Here is a 19,277-nt window from a genome sequence, read left to right on the forward strand (position 1 = left end):
GCCAGGGCTACACAGAGAAACCCTGTCTCGAAAAAAAAAAAAAAAAAAAAAAAAAAGAGGAGCAGCGTTGTTAGAGGAAGTGGGCCACTGAGGGCAAGCACAGAGAGGTGCCTCCCACCATCCCCAGTGTGCCCTCTCTCCCTCATGCCCCTGCTGCACAAACTTGGCTTGTTGCCAGGTTTACTCTCTGATGCTGTGGACTCTCATCCCTTTGGAATGATAAGCCAAAATAAACTCTCTCTGCTTTCAAGCTGCTTTGCTTGTAGTATTTTAACACTACAGCAACAGAAAAGTAGCCAATATAGCAAGTACGCCATTACTCGTGGTCTCTCAGATGGGAGTGAAGAGAGTGTTGTCTCCATGCCACACTGGTGTGGCAGAGCAGACAAGTGAACTAAGACTTACTGAACTTTATAAAAGCCCATGCTACTAATTTTAAAATGCAAAATAAAACCCTTCCTCTTGCCTGGGATAAATTACTTTTTAAGGTTTCTACCATCTCTTGCAAACATCTTCTTTTAGAGAATAGGTATCCATTACCACCAGAGTAGAACTAAAGATATTGTTTGCAAAATCCACACCTCAATGTTGGCAAATATTAAAATGACCCAAGAATAAAGGTCACAGTAAGTTCACCTTCTCCCAAACTGGATATCAGTCTACAAATAATAGCAGTGTAAGATACCCACATCTCTTGCATTTTGTAATGTCTCATCCTCACTGTTGTGGAAATTTTTCAGAGGCAATTAAGTAGCTGCATGTGGCATCTGAATTACTCAATGGAATCCTTCACTCAGAATTCAGAGGCTATTTTAAGACAGAGAACAAAATATTTCTTTGCATCCATCATATTCCATAATATGGCTTCAAACCTCATTCAATTTCAGACAAAGAAGGGCTCTGTGTGTGTTTGTGTGTATGTGTGTGTATGAGTGTGTATATGTACATGTGAGTGTGTATAAGTATGTGTGAGAATATGTTTATGTACATGTGAATGTGTATAAGTGTGCATGTGTGAGTGTGTTTACGTACGTGTGTGTGTGTGTGTGTGTGTGTGTGTGTGTGTGTGTGTGTGTGTGTAAGTGTAGGTAGGGCACAGTCCAAGCTTCCCTTAGGAACTTTCTTGAGGACTTAAGGCTGTAGATTAGCAGCTTGGCTCTTGAGTTCTAGCATGGCCTTGCTGGAATGATTTAAAAAGGCTCTCAGAATCTTAGCTCCACACTGCCTTTGGGCTGAAGATTCCTGTATGTGGCTCATATGTTAATCCTCGTAGGCCCAATAGAGCTCATTCACCATCCCACATTTCAGCCATGCTAACATAGTGAGACCTGTACAGTAGGAGAGAAATATGAGAAGCCCAGTCTCAGGGATTCAAAGACTTAGACACCGGAGGAGAGGTGACGCAAAGGAACATTCAGGGAGAAGAGAACCCTGTCTTCATTGCGGGTCTCTGACAAATCAGATGAAATCACACATGAATGTGCCTCGCTGTGTAGTCGCAGGGACCCCAAAATCAAACAGAATAAATATGGTTTCAGCTTTTATACCTTAAACACCTAGAACAGCTTTCTGCATGGATGTACTAAAACCAGAAAGCAACATCACTTGCAATGGGAAAATGCTTAGATATCTACTTCATCTCCTGGTTCTGGGAAATAGGAGGAAAAGAACATCAAGCAAATAGTGACAGGGGTGGGGGTGGGGTGGGGGCGACCTGGGCCTTTTGTAGAGGGAATCTCACAGGACAGTAACAGGAGCTCGTTAACGTTTTCAGTTATCAAAAATAAGTTGCAAGCATCAGGTTGCTGCACTCAGTTCTTGTTCGTGGTACAGGTTTGGGCCTGTGCCAAATGCAAAGCCCTCTGAGAAGGCCCTTCAGGCAAGATCTACTTTCTGTCAGCAATTTTCAGCTGTTCTCTGTTCACTCTTGTCCAAGTCCTGTAGCTCTCAGAGCTTTCCCTTCCAGAAAACTGAGCACCTCCCCGCCCACCAGGAGCTCAGCTGGAAACCTGACAAGGCCTTCCACCACCACCACCACCACCACCCTCGGGAGGAACAGAGTTTTAAAACTCTCTTCATCAAGGGCAGGGGGTGGAATTTTTAAAAAGTTGACACACCTAAACCATGCCCACTTAAATGCCCTCTCACAAAGACCTGATAGAAATTTTTTGTTCAAAAGTATATTATTGTATTTATTCCATCAGGTCCACATGGGAGACCAGCATTGTCATTTTGGGCTAAAGTCCAATCACTGCTTTGAATGCATTTTAATTTTTCCTTCATTTTTTTATTATCTCTTATTTTATGTGTATGAATTTTTGCCTTCAGGTGTCTGCTTGTTTACATCCCTTTATCCCCTGGCTCCAGGAAAAAATAGGGAGGAGTTATTATTGCACGTGTGTCAGTGGTCAAGTGTCCACCTACTACTGGCCAAGATCAGCATGGGGCATCAAATCCCCTGGAACTGGAGTTACAAGCAGTTATGAGCCACCATACAGGTGCTGGGAAATAAACCTGGATCCTCTAGAAGAGCAGCCAGCACTGTTAAATGCCAAGCCATCTCCCCAACTCCTCATTTAAAAAACAAAAAAAAAGACAACTTCACTGAGCTGTACATCACACAGTATAGAATTTGCCTATGAACCATACAGTTCCACACTTTGGAGGATGCTGGGACTTGAGCACAGGGCCACTTTGCAGGTTTTCAAGGCTTTGCTCTTCATCTCTCCTTAGGGCCAAGGTACTATTCATACCTTGTTCTTTTTCCATGCATCATGTGATGAACTCTAAGGCTATGGCCACATTGGGGATATTATTAATAACACTGTTGTGAAAGTTCATGTATTTATTTATCTTGTTTAGTGTGGCCATAAGTTTCATTTCTTTGGAAACAGGGCTAGAAAAGGAGTTTCCAGGTCATGTGTTTGAAGATGCATTAAACTATTCTCCAGAGGACTCCAGATGTTCCCACCAACCGTGCATAAGGATTTCACTCCATTCTTCCACTTTTGTACCAAGTTTTAAAAGGTAATATTTGATGTGGCCAAACATGTCGGTATGCTATAGGGTCTGTAGATCATTGTGGCTTTGATCTGCATTTCTCTGGTTACTAACTGGATCAGTTGTCTTTCCCTGCACTTGTTTTGGCCATTTGTATACCTTCTCTGGACAAATGTCTATTCATAGCTTTTCCTCATTTCTTAAAGTTGGCTTATTTTTCTGGAAGTTTTGAACTATTGTAGACACCAATGATAATATATTTCGAAAACATTTTCCTTGTCCTAAGGTGTATATATATTTACTTTCTTGATGGTGTCCTTTGATACAAAAGTTTTAACACTAATAAAACCCATTTTTTTTGTTTTTCCCCATGGCCCACATTGCTTAGTCTAAGACCACAATGATTCATATGCGTGCCTATTTCTAGGAATATTATAAGCCTTTTAGGTTATACTTTGAGCCACCTTGCATTTATTTAATATAATATGGGAGTGCATTTAATTCTTCCTCATGAAGCTACCTGTTTGTTCCAGAATCAGTTGTTAAAAAGGCTATTCACTCCTTACAATGAATAGTGCTGGTACCCTAATCAACCTGTTGATTGTGGTAGAGCAAATAGTTCAGTGGATAAATTACTTGTCACACAAATCCAAGGGCTAAAGTTCAGATCCACCCCACCCCAAAATAAGGATAGGCAGGCCTGGCAGCCCACATGTAATTCTTCAGGAGGTCATGGGATCTCCAGGGAAAGATGACAACTGGTTCTCAGTCTGTGGGTCGTAACCATTCTGGTAAACCTCTAGCTCCAAAATATATTTACATTACAATTCATAGAAGTAGCAAAATTATAGTTCTGAAGTAGCAATGAAAATAATTGTATGCTGGAGATCACCATGACATGAGGCACTGTATTAAAGGGTTGCAGCATTAGGAAAGTCAAGAGCCTCTGAACCACACTATCCAATCAGCAAGCTCTAGGTTCAGTGATAGACCTTGCCTTAGTAAACAAAGTGGAGAATGATTAAGGAAGACACACACACACAAAAAAAAACCAACCTCCAGCCAACATGCGTACGTACATGCATGCATGTGTACCCACACACATGCACATACATGAACATACACAATACATGGGAATGATCTGTTGGTCAGAGGTGCATAAATTTGTTTCTGGGTTCTCAATTCGATTTCCTTAATATTTCTGTCTCCTTTAAGCCAATACCATACTCTACTGGCTAGTTTTGTGTCAACTTGACACAGCTGGAGTTATCACAGAGAAAAGAGCTTCAGTTGAGGAAATGCCTCCCTGAGATCCAACTGTAAGGCATTTTCTCAATTAGTGATCAAGGGGGGAAGGCCCCTTGTGGGTGGGACTATCTCTGGACTGGTAGTCTTGGTTCTATAAGAGAGCAGGCTGAGCAAGCCAGGGGAGGCAAGCAAACCAGTAAGGAACATCCCTCCATGGCCTCTGCAACAGCTCCTGCTTTCTGACCTGCTTGAGTTCCAGCCCTGACTTCTTTGGTGATGAACAGCAGTATGGAAGTGTAAGCTGAATAAACCCTTTCCTCCCCAACTTGCTTCTTGGTCGTGATGTTTGTGCAGGAATAGAAACCCTGACTAAGACACTATACCGTCTTGATTATTAGGAAAGTTTGATGGGGTCATCACTGAATCTAGTGGTCACTTTGAGGAGTACTGACTCCTGAACAATACTAAGTCCTCCAATCTTTGAATATAAAGTGGATTTCTTCTAAGATGTATTTTCTGTAACCTTTAAACAGTCATTAATTGTCTAGCTTTCTAAGTTGTATACATTTATTATGTATTGTATCTTGTCTCAAAATATGTATATACTGTTCAATGACTAAATTAAGCCAATTAACATACATTATGTGGCATGCATTTTGTGGTGAGAACACAAATTCTACCTTCCAACTTTCAGAATCCTGTGTGTTGTAACTATGGTCGATCTCTGTTTTGCATGAAAAGATTTTACAGTTGCTCCTCTGCCCATGTGACCAGTGTTTTCTTAAACAATATGTTATACTTTCAAAATGCAAGCTTTGCATACATTTGTTAAGTGCTATTCCTAAGAACATCATTCATTCCTGCTAGTGTTTATGGGACCCTTCCCTTTGTTTGATTGGAATCTCTTTCTCTTAGGTCTTGCAACCCTACTGAGCACAGTTAGTAGCAAGGTTAGAGTAGCTTTTCTAATGGAAGTCTTGGAATTTTCTCCATAAAAAATTGAAACCTGTAAACAGACATCCTTTTCCGTCTTCATTCCCGACAAGAATCCTGAGTGGAGTAAATTAGCAGGTGAGACTTATTTGACATTGTCGGATCTTAGGGGGAGGGTGTTCTTAGCAGGTTAGCCATGACCTTCCATACATCCATTTATCATGGTGTATCTCTAGCCTCTAAACTATTTAAGTAGAACTTTACCCAAAAAAAATTATTTGTGCATCATTTGCAGGAATATTGTTAAGTGTAACTTTTGGAGAACTTACAAGATTATAACTTTTAATTTAGTCACCTAATAAATGTTAACAAATCATTTAGTATTTAAATATTTACTAGGAACCCTTTCTTGAACATCAACTATGCAGCAGGAACTATTTTAAACTGGAGATATATGGCGAACAAAACTAGCAAGAATTTTACAGTCTAACATGGCAAAATAATAAGTTAATAACCAAGCAAGTTGTCCCAAATGATAGGAGGTGAAAAGAATTTCAGTGAAAATTATTCTCAGCACTATAAGAGAAGCGAGCATGGAGAGAGCAGAGGCACATTTAATCAGGCTGAAGTCTCACTGACAAAGGGTCATTTCAGTCAAAGCAAAGGAAGAGAGGGAGGCTTAAGTCACACCCCACTTACCGATCTTACCCATCCCTGAACAGAACCCAGACGTACCACAACTCAGAAAATTTGATAACTCAAAGAAACCTCAAAAGTCACTCATCTTCCTTTGTTCTAGTGAAACAATCCAACATAGAGCTCATAAGAACTCCAGGCAAGTCAGAAACCGATGAGGAAAACAATCAGACCTGACGGGTACTCACTGAACTGCTTATTCCAAGATGCAGGTTTGCTTGCCGTGCGTAATTGCACTAGGTAATGAAAGCTTCGCTCTAAGGTTTCTAATAACAAAGCTGATTCAGGACAAAAACATACTCTAGAAACGCCATGGTTGGAGCATGCATCCATAAAGAACAACAACCCTGTGAGAACATAGGCTGCCGGCATTAGTAACTTAGACTTACAGAGAGTAGCCACTGGCCAGGAAGCATCAGCATCCATCTGCAATTTCTCAGCTAATTGCCTCCTCTCCTCTCTTCCCCTTCCTCTCCTCCCCTCCCCTCTCCTCTCCTCCTCTTCCCTCCCTTATTCTCCCCTCTGTTCTCCTCCCCTCTCCTCCCCTCTCTTTTCCTCCTCTCCCCTCCCCTATTCTGTCCTCCCCCTCTCCTCTCTTCTTTTCTTCTTTTCTCTTCTCTTCTCTTTGCTTTCCTTCCATTAGTGCTCTGACCTTGTCTATACTTAGTTTTGGAACATACAAGCTAGAGACTCATCTTCAGTGTTTGACCTTTGTAAAATCATTATTTCATCAGGTAACTGGCTCAAGATTTTTTTTTATTAATTTAATTTGTTGACTATTGGTTTTTATTGTTCATATATTATTTACTTATTTACCTCTTCTTTAAAATATATGCATGGGAGTGCTTTTGCCTGTGTGCATGTCTGTGAATCATGTTGCACTCCTGTGAATCACTGTGTTGCCCTCAGAGGCCAGAAGAGCGCATTGGATCCCCTGGACCTGGAGTTACAGACAGTTGTGAGCTGCTATGTAGGTATGGAGCATCACACCCAGGTCCTCCGGAAGAGCATCCAGTGTTCTTAACTGCTGAACCATCTCTCCAGCGCCTCTTGTTTGTTTGTTTGTTTGTTTGTTTTTAATCATAGAATTTGGAAGGAAGCTAAGACAAAGATCATATCTTAACGTCTGATGACTACTTTTCTTTCTTCTAGAGCAGGACTCAGGAAGCCAGATTTGCACTTTGCTATCTACCTCAGCTGCTGTAGAACTAGAGCAGTGATGAACATGTGTACATGGGGGACATAACCGCATTCTAATAAAGTTTGGTTCACAAAAACAAGCAGTAGGCTGAATATGGCACTAGACTATAGAGCAATACTTGACTTATGGTCACCTGCAATACTGGCTTTATCTCCCAGCTGCCCTTACAACTGGATGCGTTTTAAGTTCTGATCAGTATGACATAAAGGAAAGTATATATTCATGGATGTTAGTTAGATTGTTTTGAAGGCAGGGTTTTCCTGTGTATCCCTGGCTGTCCTGGAACTCACACTGTAGGCCAGACTGGCCTCAAACTCATAGAGATCCACCTGCCTCTGCCCCCTGAATGCTACGATTAAACCTGTGTGCCTCCACTACCACTACCACCCAGCTCCATAGCTTTTCTCAGTTCTACCAATCTGCTACTGAGAGTGCAAACACAATCTCTGGACCTCTAGTTTATGAGACCAACAGTCCCCAAGGCAGCAGGTACTGGGAGCAGTTTGGGCCAGCATGGTAGTCACTTAGTTGAATCTCCCCTCTTCGACTTTTCTAATGCTCAAAACTAAGCAAGCACACAAACAAACCTATGATCCTAACACAGGGCCATCTCTCCTGTGCTTAGTTTACAGAGCATAAATCAAAAAGTAACATCAGTCAACAGCTGGATAATGCCGCATGAACTCTCAAGTGTTCTAATTCTAACTGGAAAGGGAAGGTGCCAGACCTGGGATCTGTCTGTGCATCACAAACTAGCCTGGAACTTGGGAGCCTCCTGGAGCCTCCCAGGAGCTAAGATTACAGCCACCTGACTCACACCTGGTTCAAAACCCGGTTTCCCAGGGTTAAGATTCAAAATCCAGTATATTTTCTGCATCTCAGGGGATTAGGACTTCCATAACCACAGGTATAAATCATGACATTTGGTTAATTATATTGATGATATTTTCCAAGCATTTCAAGTTAATGTTTTCTGTAGAAAAATGTATTCGATTTTACTAGAGAAAGAAAAATATTTTTATCAAAGAAATTTGATGTACAATCAATTCTTCTAAGTTCCATTTATCTAAACAATGAAAGGATTTTAGACTAATTTTCTACCTATAGCTCAAAATTCCTTTTAAAATGTACAAATTACTATTTTCAACCATGGAAAGTACTTATGGAAAAAAAATGCTGTGATAGAAAGATTAAATGTATTCATATCATCATTTCAGTGACTATCCACAGCAAGTCCCAGGTCAGCCAGGCCTACAGAGGGAGAAACCACCTCATTAAGACAATTCATGCGGTAACAGTATCCATTCTACTTTTTGTATCTCCTAAAGAATTTGATACTTATATAGTGTATATTTTACATAATTTTTAGAAAGATGTTTCTACTGCTTTATATAAAACAAATTATACTAAGTGTCCTACAAGAGAAATTTATACCTATAATGTTTCTAAAAGTCACTTAAGTCAACATACAAACAAATTATATCATCTTTCTGCAAATAGAGTTAAGAGAGGACTTTCAGTACAATGACTTGAAGAATCTGGTAAGTAACATAGCGACAGACTTCTGTGCTTTGCTGCGGCTGATGGAAAAAAACAGCCTGAGCAGAAACTGAGCTGCCAGCAAAGCGACTTTCCTGTGGTCCACCCTGTAATGGTTCAGGTTACGAAAGGGCATTGCTGCACTTTCTAATAATGGCTTATCATGCTTTATTATTCATATAAAGAGTAAAGTACTTCCTGTCTGTAACAAGCAGTTCTTGTCTACTCTTAAGAGCCAGTGTATTCGTTAGCCTTGGACATGTTCTTTATGTGTTAACAGAAATCACTTTTGAATGAGAGACGACGGAATGTGCCTGTAAGGCCAGCACTGGATGCCATCAATGCTTGAATAAGCACCTGCTTCTTTAGTGACTTGCCTATAACTGGGATATTCAACTCTATCCTCTACTGCCTCTTTTTCTCTAATCTTCTGTGGGTGTTTGATGAAAGTAGAAAGGGGACTGTGAGAAGACAGAAAGAGACCCTAAGGGAAGGGAAGAGGAAACACATAGAAGCAGAAGAGGAAGATATTTGGGGGATTAGCAAGAGGGGGACAGAAAAATGTAAAAAAAAAAGAGTTGGGGCAGGGTGGATAAGAACAAAGTAAAATGAAGAATGCATGAAAATGCCATCCTGAAGCCCATCGCTCTGTATGCTAACTTAAGTATCAAATGATGTATGTTCAAGCTTCCAAAGGAGGAAAGTGACCAGCAGTCCTGCCCAGCTATGACCCCTGTGAACCATGATAATGACCAGTATGGTACAATCCTAAGGGTACAATAGTGGCATGCATGCTTTGGAAGTAACCAATAACTCTCAATTAGATTTGCACCACAAGAGGAAAACTATTCCTGATTCTGGAAACCTAATTGACTACCCAGAGTTAATGAAGTGATGGGTCTTGGAGGAGAACCTATATGTACATTCCTAACTACATTCTAAATATTTGTTCTTATAACCCCAGATAAGTGTAGTCTTCACCCCTCACCAAGGAAACTCCTCTTTACAATAGATGGAGACCCCTGTATAGAACCACAACCAATCAAAATGCAGAGTTGTGGAGCCCAGTCCCACAGAAACACCTACAAAACAGTTCCTAGGCCTCAGGCAACATTGCAGAAAAGGCGAATAGATCCTAAAAGCCAAAAAACAAGGGATTTAGAGGTGAGATTGTATCTTCTAGTAACCTCAGAAGCTACACCCATAAAGTCCTGCCAACACAGCCGCCTAGGCCTGAGCTTATAAGCATGACACCAATAGGAATGTCACAGTGGACAGGGCAAGCTCATGAGGCCTCAATCCTACACAACTAAGGGATAGTGTAGGCAATGAAGGAGTGCTGAGAGTGGAAGAAATAGTCTTCCCCAGGGAAGAGCACACCAACTGCTTCTCCAATACCAAATGATCAGGCTTAAGAACATGCATAGGATGATATTATACAGAATGATCAGTTTATATTTAGGAATATTATATAATCCTAATGAATATATATACATATACACATAGAAGCTATGAGTTTGAAAGAGAACAAGGAGGGAAAACTTTGGAGGAAGGAAAGGGAAAATTATAATCTCAAAAATAAAATAATAAAATTATCATATAGTATATGCATACTTACTAACAATTTATATGTAGGTAAATCTATGTAGTCAAACAGAAACAGAAGCAGGGTAAAGCAGTGCAAGCAGCTTCTGAAGGAGGAAAGGATGGGAGGGAGCCACAGTGGGCTCGAAGCTTCTCTCAGTGGCCTTTGCTTATGGCTCTTATTTTTAAATTATACAAGTCTTGCAGTTTAAAACACTAAAAAGAATGTCCTCTCTGAAAGCTGGAAACAAATAAACTCTCAATATCTCAGACATAACCAAACACAGTAGGATTAACTCAAGCGAAATTAAGACATGGTGTGTTGTGTGAGCACAGTAAGAGCCTTCAGAATCCAAATAACTAGGAGTCCCAAAACTGCTTCTGGTTTTCCTTGTTTATTGTACTGAGAGTTGGCACTCGACCTGCTGCATACATGTGCATATGTGGGTGTTAGCATACACTTGGGCAAAGTGACTGTGTTAAGTTCATTAGGGAAAGTGATTTTCCCTATAGAGGAAAGACACTACAATATAACACTGTGTTAGTTAATACAGTTAACACTGTATATATATTTATACAATATAATACTGTGTTAGTTAACACAGCTATTAACAATGTATATATAGTATATATAAGAAATGCTGTATTGTGTCATTACTATGATGAAATAACTGATGATATCAATGTAAGAAGAAGTTATTCTGGCTCACAATTTGAGGGTGCAGTTCACCATGGTGAGTCACCATGGCAGGCGTTTGAGGCAGCTGGTTATGTTATTTCTACCAGCAGAGAGATGAACGCTCATGAGTGGCTTACTTTCTCATTTAGTTGGTCCAGGACCCCAGACCAAGGAATGGTGCTACCCGAGTTAATGTGGGCTCTCCTTCCACACTTAATCTAGAGATCCTCTCGTAAGCACGCCCCGAGGTTTATCCTACCTGACTCTAGATCCATTATGGATATCAAAGCAATGAAATAATTAGCTATCCATAACCTCAAATTAGATAGGCAAATATCCTGATTTTGAGATAAGGTCTCATATGTCCCAAGCTGACCTTGACCTTCCGGTCACTTTGCTTTCATTGTGAAATCACAGGCAGTGAGGTAGTTGGGTTGAGATAGTTATCAAAATAATTTTTCAAAAATAAAAGATTAGTCTGGTATATAGCTCAGTGGTGGAGGGCATTCCAGCATACATGATACCCTGGGTCCAGTCAATCAATAACCATGAAAGAATAATTTAAATTTGAAAACTTTGTCAGTTAAGAAATTAACACTAAGGCTAGGAAGGTGGCTCCGAGGTTTAGAGTACTGGCTGCTCTTCTAGAGGTCCTGAATTCAATTCTCACCAACCACATAAACATCTAGAATGTAATCTGGTGCCTTCTTCTGGCCTGCAGGCAGAACACTGTATACATAACAAGCAAAGAAATCTCAGAAAAAGAAAAGAAAAAGAAAGAAATTAACACTATTGTAAAAAAATTTTTTTCAGAAAAAAAATTCATGATTTTCCATTTCACTTTGCATTTATAGGAAGGGCTTCAGAAAGCAAAAACAACAACAAGGAACCCCCAAAGTGTTTTTAAAAATTAAAATCTGTGTTCAGAGGCTAAGAACGAAGTGATTCACGGCAAGGAAAAAGCCCAAGAAGAGCTTTAAAGAAACCTCTGCTTTTAGTCTCACTGTGACTTAATAAACCTCTTCTGCTCCTAGCCAACCGGAATTTTTCTTGAATTTACTTCTTGTCTATGAAGCAAATGACGATGACCAAGAGGAAGTACCTTCTCTTTTCAATGCCACTGGGAAACACAGGAGATTGTGAACTCTGTGAAACACACAAGCCATCATTTTAAAACAGATGACAAAGGATGGACACTGATGAGTGCTGTGACCATAATGGAAATGCACTTAGTTATGTGGCTTCCCTCATCCCGGAGTTGTGTCATGGAGGAATAAACAGCCTCTGTGAGCTAGCCTCATGTAGACAAGTGTCTCTACCTTGCTGATAGAGACCCAACCCTCCAGATCACACTGTAAAAGTTTTCCTCCATTTTACCTCAAAGAATCATCTAGCTAGTCTCTTCTCTACCTGCATTTAAGAGATGGCCCCATTGATCCACATTCAATTCTCTTCAGCTGCTGCAAACTGCAAACTGCCCTGGAATGAACACCGTGCACAGGAGGACTAAGGGATGACCCAGACAGCTCTGTACTTTTTAGTATGTCTGAAATAGAGACACACATGACTGTGTCCCCACATTTTACCAAAGAAAAAACAGAAAGACAAGTTTCTGTGAGCTGTGATGGTTCACATAGACACGATCTCTGCACATAGAGGGCTGGGCAGTAGGTTCACAAGTTCCAGGCCATCCCAAGCTGTGCAGTGAGATCGGTTGCAAAACAAGTGGAACGAAATACTGAGACAGTGTCACACACAAACAATAAATATGAAAATAACAATGATAGTCTATGGCAATGAGTAAACAGAAGGTTGCGTTTTGTAGTCAAACAAGCCTGGAGACAAATGCCTCCTGAGTCTCCCTTGGGAGTCTTACAGAACATGCTGACAGGGTGACTGAGGATGGAGAGCTGGGGTGACCAACCCTGCAGCACTCTGCCTAACACAGCAAGCACTGGACTCACTTGGCTAGGCACCTTCTTCCTGGTCAGCCCTTTTTATACTGAAACTTAGTCTGTGTGCAAGTATTCTTCAGCTTAGAACCCAATCCCTAAAGATCTTAGTTCCCCTGTCCACAAATCACTGTTCAACAAAGGCCAGTGTAAGAACTACAACAGGGGCCTTTGATTTTCTGTTAGCCACGCTGAAACATGATCTAGGGATGTCACATCAAAAAGGAAAGCATTTTGGAAAGGAAGAAGAGCAAAATATATTTTAACTCACAAGTTATAGCAGTCTGCAGCCATATACTACTTATTAAACAGATTATAACTATGGACACATGACCAATTTGGATGCCTTTATAAAATACAAACTGAAGCAGATATTTCAGATCACCTTCTCTTTTTATAGAATTTTTTTTCTGTTTATTTTTAGATAATTCAAGCATGTTGGGTTTAAATGTAGGAATAGGAAGCCAAGCTGTGTAAAAAATTACTACTTATTTAAACTCACTATTATTCAAAAATATTTAATTGTCTGCTATTAATAAATTAAGTCTCTGTGTACAGTCATTGGCCGTTTCTATTACCACTAAGGGAGTATTCATGATATTACATAACATTGTAGTTCTCCCAAAACTGAGAATCAGCTTTCCCACATTACTAAGTATTATACTTACTATTCAATAAGGTTTGAGTATTCAATCCTATAAGTACACATATCAAAGACTTCTAAAAAGTCAGCTTGACTGAGCACAGAACAACTGAAATCAAGTTCACACAGTGTCTTTTTAATGCCATGCATCTTCAGTAACTCAACTGAAATCTATTCAGGGATGGAAAACCCTGAAGCCATGGAACTGATCTGAATTTTAAATCACCAACTTATTCACTTAACACATTAAGATCCATGCTAATCCAAAGAAGATTAATACAAATCTAAATTTGAACCTCACCACTTATTTTATTCCGTTTAATCAAGATCCACAAAAAAACCATAAATATCCAATATTCTCCCATTTCAAAACACAGATAATGAATATATCACATGAATACAATCAAAATCAAAGCACATCCCATCACAAACTCTGGGGCAGCAGGGGCAGCAGCGCATGTGTGAGCACTTGAGTGTGACCTAGACCCTCTATTCCAACCTACGGACACAATGGCCATGCTTATAAGCAGCCCTAGCGGCAGTGCCTTACCAGTATAGATGCTGGCATTGGAAGCTGGGATACCAAACTGTGACTCGATGAACTTGGGGATGAAGGTAATGAAAGCGGTGACAATGGCACTCTCAGCTGTGTATGACAGACTCACAAAAAGGAATGTCATGTTGCTTAAGATCCTGACAGCTGCTCTTGGTAGGTCTACAAAATGAAGGAAGTAATACATGAGTGTTACAAACAAGGGATGGAAAACAAAAGAAAACTGAGACTCTTTGCTTTTAATGAACTGAAAATAGTCCTCGGGCAACCTTCTCCACAAGAAAGTAACAATAGGAAGCTCTGATGACTGGCTTTGGGTTTGATTTGTTTTGGTTTTTGTGGAGATGGGGTGGTTTGAGACATGGTTTCTCTGTGTAGTCTTGGCTATCCAGGAATCTACTCTGTAGACCAGGATAGCCTCAAACTCAAGAGATCCACCTGCCTTTGCCTGCCAAATGTTAGGATTAAAGGTGTGCACCATCATTACCCCTGCTTCTGATGACACTTGAAACCATCCTGGTTCTTCTAATTCAAAAACCAAAATAATGAAGAAAATAGCATCTAAAAGCATACCCAGATACAAACAGCTTCATAAACGTTATACAGCATATGACACCTATATTTTAAAAAGTTTCAATTAATTACTCGCTTTTCTCATTAATTAAAACACATTTTCTGTTAAGACCCAAAAGTTTCCTTAATATACAAAGCAGTTGTGAGCTAATCCAACATTATAGTTTCCAGTTCACCCAACCACCTCTTTCCTGAAAAGAGACATTTCTCCTTTTAAAACTCAATTTGTTATTTACACGCACGTGTGTGTGTGTGTGTGTGTGTGTGTGTGTGTGTGTGTGTGTGTGTGTGGTGTGTGTGTGTGTGAGAGAGAGAGAGAGAGACTGTCCGTGTATGCATAGGTGTATATGGGTGCTCTAGGAATCCAGAAAAGTATATATAATAGATCCCCTGGAGCTGGAGTTACTGGCAATTGTTAAGTCACCCAAAATGAAAGCAGGAACTGAACTTGAGTCCTCAGAAAAAGTAGCAAGCACTCTTAACAGCTGAGCCATCTCTTAAACCCAAGATGCATTTCAGAGTTGACAAGTCTTTGTTCCCACATTGCAGATGCCCAACAGCAGAGCAACAGGTTGGGCATCTGGTCTTTCAGCCTCGTTTATGAAACAGGAAATATTCATAGTTAAAGCAGTGGCGAGGCATGATGACATCAGGTCAGGCACTCCCAGGTACTTTAGATTGAAGTACAAAAGGCCATGAGGTCCTAAAGGGAGAGACAGCCTGAAGGTGAAGCTCAGCACCTCCTGGGCAGCCTGTCGAGGAGAAAGCCCTCATCCTTAGACCTGGTTATTTACTTAACAGAATATGCTACAGACACAACATCATTAAAACGTGGGCTAGCTAAATAGCCATCAATGAGAAATGTTCAAACAAAGTATGGTATAGCCATACAAGTGAATATGAAGTGATCATTAAAATTGAAACAGCTGTGTGTGCTAGCACAAAAGAGTTGCAAAAAGTATTGTAATGATAAGTAAAGTGAGCTACAGAAACACACATAAATATGTGTGTATAGTCATGTTTAAGTAAAAATTAAACAAGAGAATGCATTCATAGATCAAATAAAGACTTCTTAATGCATTAATACCAAATTCCTAAGGGATTAAATTGTGGAATCCTGATGGAGGTTGGGAGGAGAACAAAAGAACATTCTGTATCTTATAAACTTCTGTATTTTTCATTTTTGCAGAATGAATGGATACCTATTTGTATAATTGTTGTACCTTAGCTCTTACGTTACAACGTAATAAAGTTATTCCATTAGGATTGGTGGGCTTTTATTGATACTATAATTCATAGCCTCCCACTCACCAGAAACTAAAACTTAGGAAATAGAGAGTATTAGCTAACATCATTTCAACATGTAGTTAAATGTAATGTTCTGGTCTTATCGAACCTTATGACATTTACGATTTTAGAGGGAGCTAACATGCACACTTGACCTTTAACATAAGCACACCAAAGCAAAACAACTAAACCTTTTCATAAGTTTCCCTGTAAACCTTAAATTAAACATCAGATTGTAAGTTGGTAAGTTAAGATTATCACCACTCAAAGATTCTAGCTAAATTTAACTGGCATGTTAAAAGACAAATATTGAATCTAAAACATCTAGGAGAAGGGAAGTTTAAAGCACGGCATGGTAACATTTGTATCCCAAGAATGCTTTAAGTCATAATCATTATCTCAAATTGGCTTTTCATTTTACGATACATTTATTTTTCACTGTGTATATTGCATATGTCTTACTTTGTGTAAGCAATGCACATGAGGGCAGGTGTCCTTGGAGAGCAGCAGTATCTGGAGCTGGAGCTGGAGCTGGAGGCGTAGGCATGTATTTGCACAGAGCCTGGGAACCGAATGCTGGCCCTCTGCAAGAGCTCAATGTGCTTGGAACACACTGAACCATCTTTCCACCTGCGTATGCTTGCAAACCCTCTGAGCCATGTCTCCATATAAACGTCTTTTAGAGACATTTGGTTTGATAAAATGGTATTTTAGCTTCAACGGTAAGAAAATATGCATATATATGAATATTCTCTTATCTCATTAAAAAATTTACTGGATAAATAAATAAAAATAAAGTTGGTTGTTACTTAAGAAGAACTGCCGAAGTTTAGACTTCCAATAACTTTCTTTCACTCTACATACCCACTGATTGGGGTTGAGTGTTTTGCCCAAATGCCCTAACGGAGTAAAAGGATTTAGAGCTATGTCTTGGGCTGGTACCACTAAGTATTTTTTACATAAAGAAACTGAGCTAATAATTACATTGAAGAATGATGTAAATCAGATCACTAACTGTAAGAAAAGGAGTTAGAAATGTGGAAAGATAGGTACTAGATTAGAACTGAAGGTACTCATATGACCCAATTAGATGAGTAGATACATACAGAAATGAGAGATGCATTAGATGATAATAGATGGATGGGTAAATAGATATGATGGATAGATAGATGATTAGATAGATAGATAGATAGATAGATAGATAGATAGATAGATAGATAGATAGACAGAACAGGTTGACAGATGATTTATAACAGATAAATAAAGGATATAATAGATTGGCTGACAGGTTGTAAACAGGTGCACACATACACACATAAGGTGAGTGCATGTGTTTGAGTGTATCCATGTTATTTGCACCATTGTTGCAAACAAGACTGACATAATGATACTGCAGTAGGAATGAGCCCAACCCATCACCCAGCTCTTGGTTTCTAAAAGTCATTTTCTACTAAAAGGAACAGAAAAATGTCTGACTTCAGAGTTGGGAGACAAGAATACACAAAATATAATCAGAAAATATTGACGGTGAAAAATTACTTCAATGGACTGGGATCTTCTGAGCTCGATAGATGCTAAAAGAATTTGGTGAAAATCCAACAGAAATAATATATATCCAATCATCGTTATTTGTGGATTGTACTGGCAGATTTATTTTTTGCTAAAATTTACTTGTAAGCCTAAAATTAACACTTGATGAACTTATACAACCGCACTCAAGGCAGTAAGTCATCCACACTCCCTTTCCTGGCAGAAGTTGAAAACATGTTCAGCTCCGACACAGTAAAGGTGGGTCTTTGTCACAATAGTTTGTCAGAGTTTTCTCATTATGTGTTCTGTTGGTGATCTTGCTTATTTTAAAGATCCCTAATATCAGGCACGACGCCTTATACCTATAATCCCAGTACTTAGGAGGCTCAGACACAAGAACCATTAGTTGAGGGCCAACCATGTCTATACAGGCTTTACCTCCAAAGCAGAAAGGGTCAAATAAGAATCCGCCAAGGGGCTGCCTGTGGTATCCCTAATTGCAGGTGACTGCAATGAATGAGCTCAGGAGAAAATACATGCAGCAAAGATGCTTACTCTAGGCCTGAGTTACAGGCATTTGGCATGATCTCAAAGCAGTAGCTGTTACATACAGATATTCAAATATGAAATGAAGTCACATACAGATGAGCTGTTGATTACATTGTGACAAAACCAAGCCCATGATATCTTCTAGAAACTATTTCCATGTTTGCTGATGTTATATTGTGACGTAACAAAGCATGATGGCTATGACTAATGGGAGTTCACTGATCTTATGTAGCCTCAAACATGAAATATTTACAAAGCATTAATAAATTATGTATTGATTTACTGCACTCTACTAATTTTGCATGGAGAAATCTAGCAAATGTAACTTTATTCAGGGATCAAAGTGTTAATCAACCGGATTAATGGGCAAATTAATGCTATGTGCCCAGTTAGAGTATAATTAGCATATCATTATTTTTGTGCTAAGCCTTTAGAAGTGCATAAATCAGAAGACAACATCAAACCCCAACTAAGCAATATTCTACAAAGATAACAGCCTATACTTTTGAGAAAAGATTAAGATCACGAAGAACACGAAGATGAGAATCTGACCAAGGTGGAGGGAGACCCCCAAATTAAATATAAGTGCTCCTGTGTTGGACCTTTAACATTAAGGGCATCACTGGGAAGACAGGCCTGTGATATAGATAGTTGAAATAGTTGACTGCATATTTCTGAGTTTCGATGACTGCCCAGTGGTCATGAAGGACAACGTCCTTGCACTTAGGGAAGCACCAGTGAGTATGATGAGTCAGCAAGCCTGGCTGCGGCTTCCAGGAATGGTAATTATCATCGGAGACTCACTACCAGTCACCAAGTCACCAGGACTCTGTGCGCCTTCCCAAAGCCTTTATGTTTATCCAAAACTACTTCAAAAGCATAGCTTTAATAAGTGAATTGGGCCGGGCGTGGTGACGCATGCCTTTAATCCCAGAACTTGGGAGGCAGAAACAGGCTGATTTCTGAGTTCGAGGCCAGCCTGGTCTACAGAGTGAGTTCCAGGACAGCCAGGGCTATAAAGAGAAACCCTGTCTCAAAAAACCAAAACAAAACAAAACAAAACAAAAAGTGAGTTGGACAAGAAGTTGCTAAATCTATAGATTTACAACCAAGTATCTATTGTTTAATACTACAGAATATATTCTAGATTCATTCCTTGGTGCCATATGTAGAGTGCCATTATACACTCAAAGATGCTGTGAAGACCAAGAGACAGAGGTGTGGAGTGATGATGACAATAATCAGGGCTTTAATCATTTGATAGTGTTTTAGTCAGGGTTTCTATTCCTGGACAAAACATCATGACCAAG

The 19,277-nt window shown here is 39.7% G+C and overlaps 1 protein-coding gene across 3 annotated transcripts in view; it reads right to left on the reverse strand.

Annotated features, from left to right (window-relative positions):
* Positions 1–19,277, reverse strand: part of Slco5a1 (solute carrier organic anion transporter family member 5A1) — a 127,444-nt gene that overhangs the window by 40,577 nt on the left and 67,590 nt on the right. For 2 of the 3 annotated variants that reach the window (XM_021174954.2, XM_029475795.1), the window contains exon 5: positions 14,026–14,190. The exons of the other annotated variant lie outside the window; for it this stretch is intronic. In XM_021174954.2, coding sequence (XP_021030613.1) covers positions 14,026–14,190 — 165 coding nt within the window. The remainder of the gene's footprint in view (positions 1–14,025; positions 14,191–19,277) is intronic. 3 annotated transcript variants of the gene reach the window in all.

Source organism: Mus caroli, chromosome 1, assembly GCF_900094665.2.
Source record: "Mus caroli chromosome 1, CAROLI_EIJ_v1.1, whole genome shotgun sequence".
In the NCBI taxonomy this organism is placed as follows: Eukaryota; Metazoa; Chordata; class Mammalia; order Rodentia; family Muridae; genus Mus; species Mus caroli.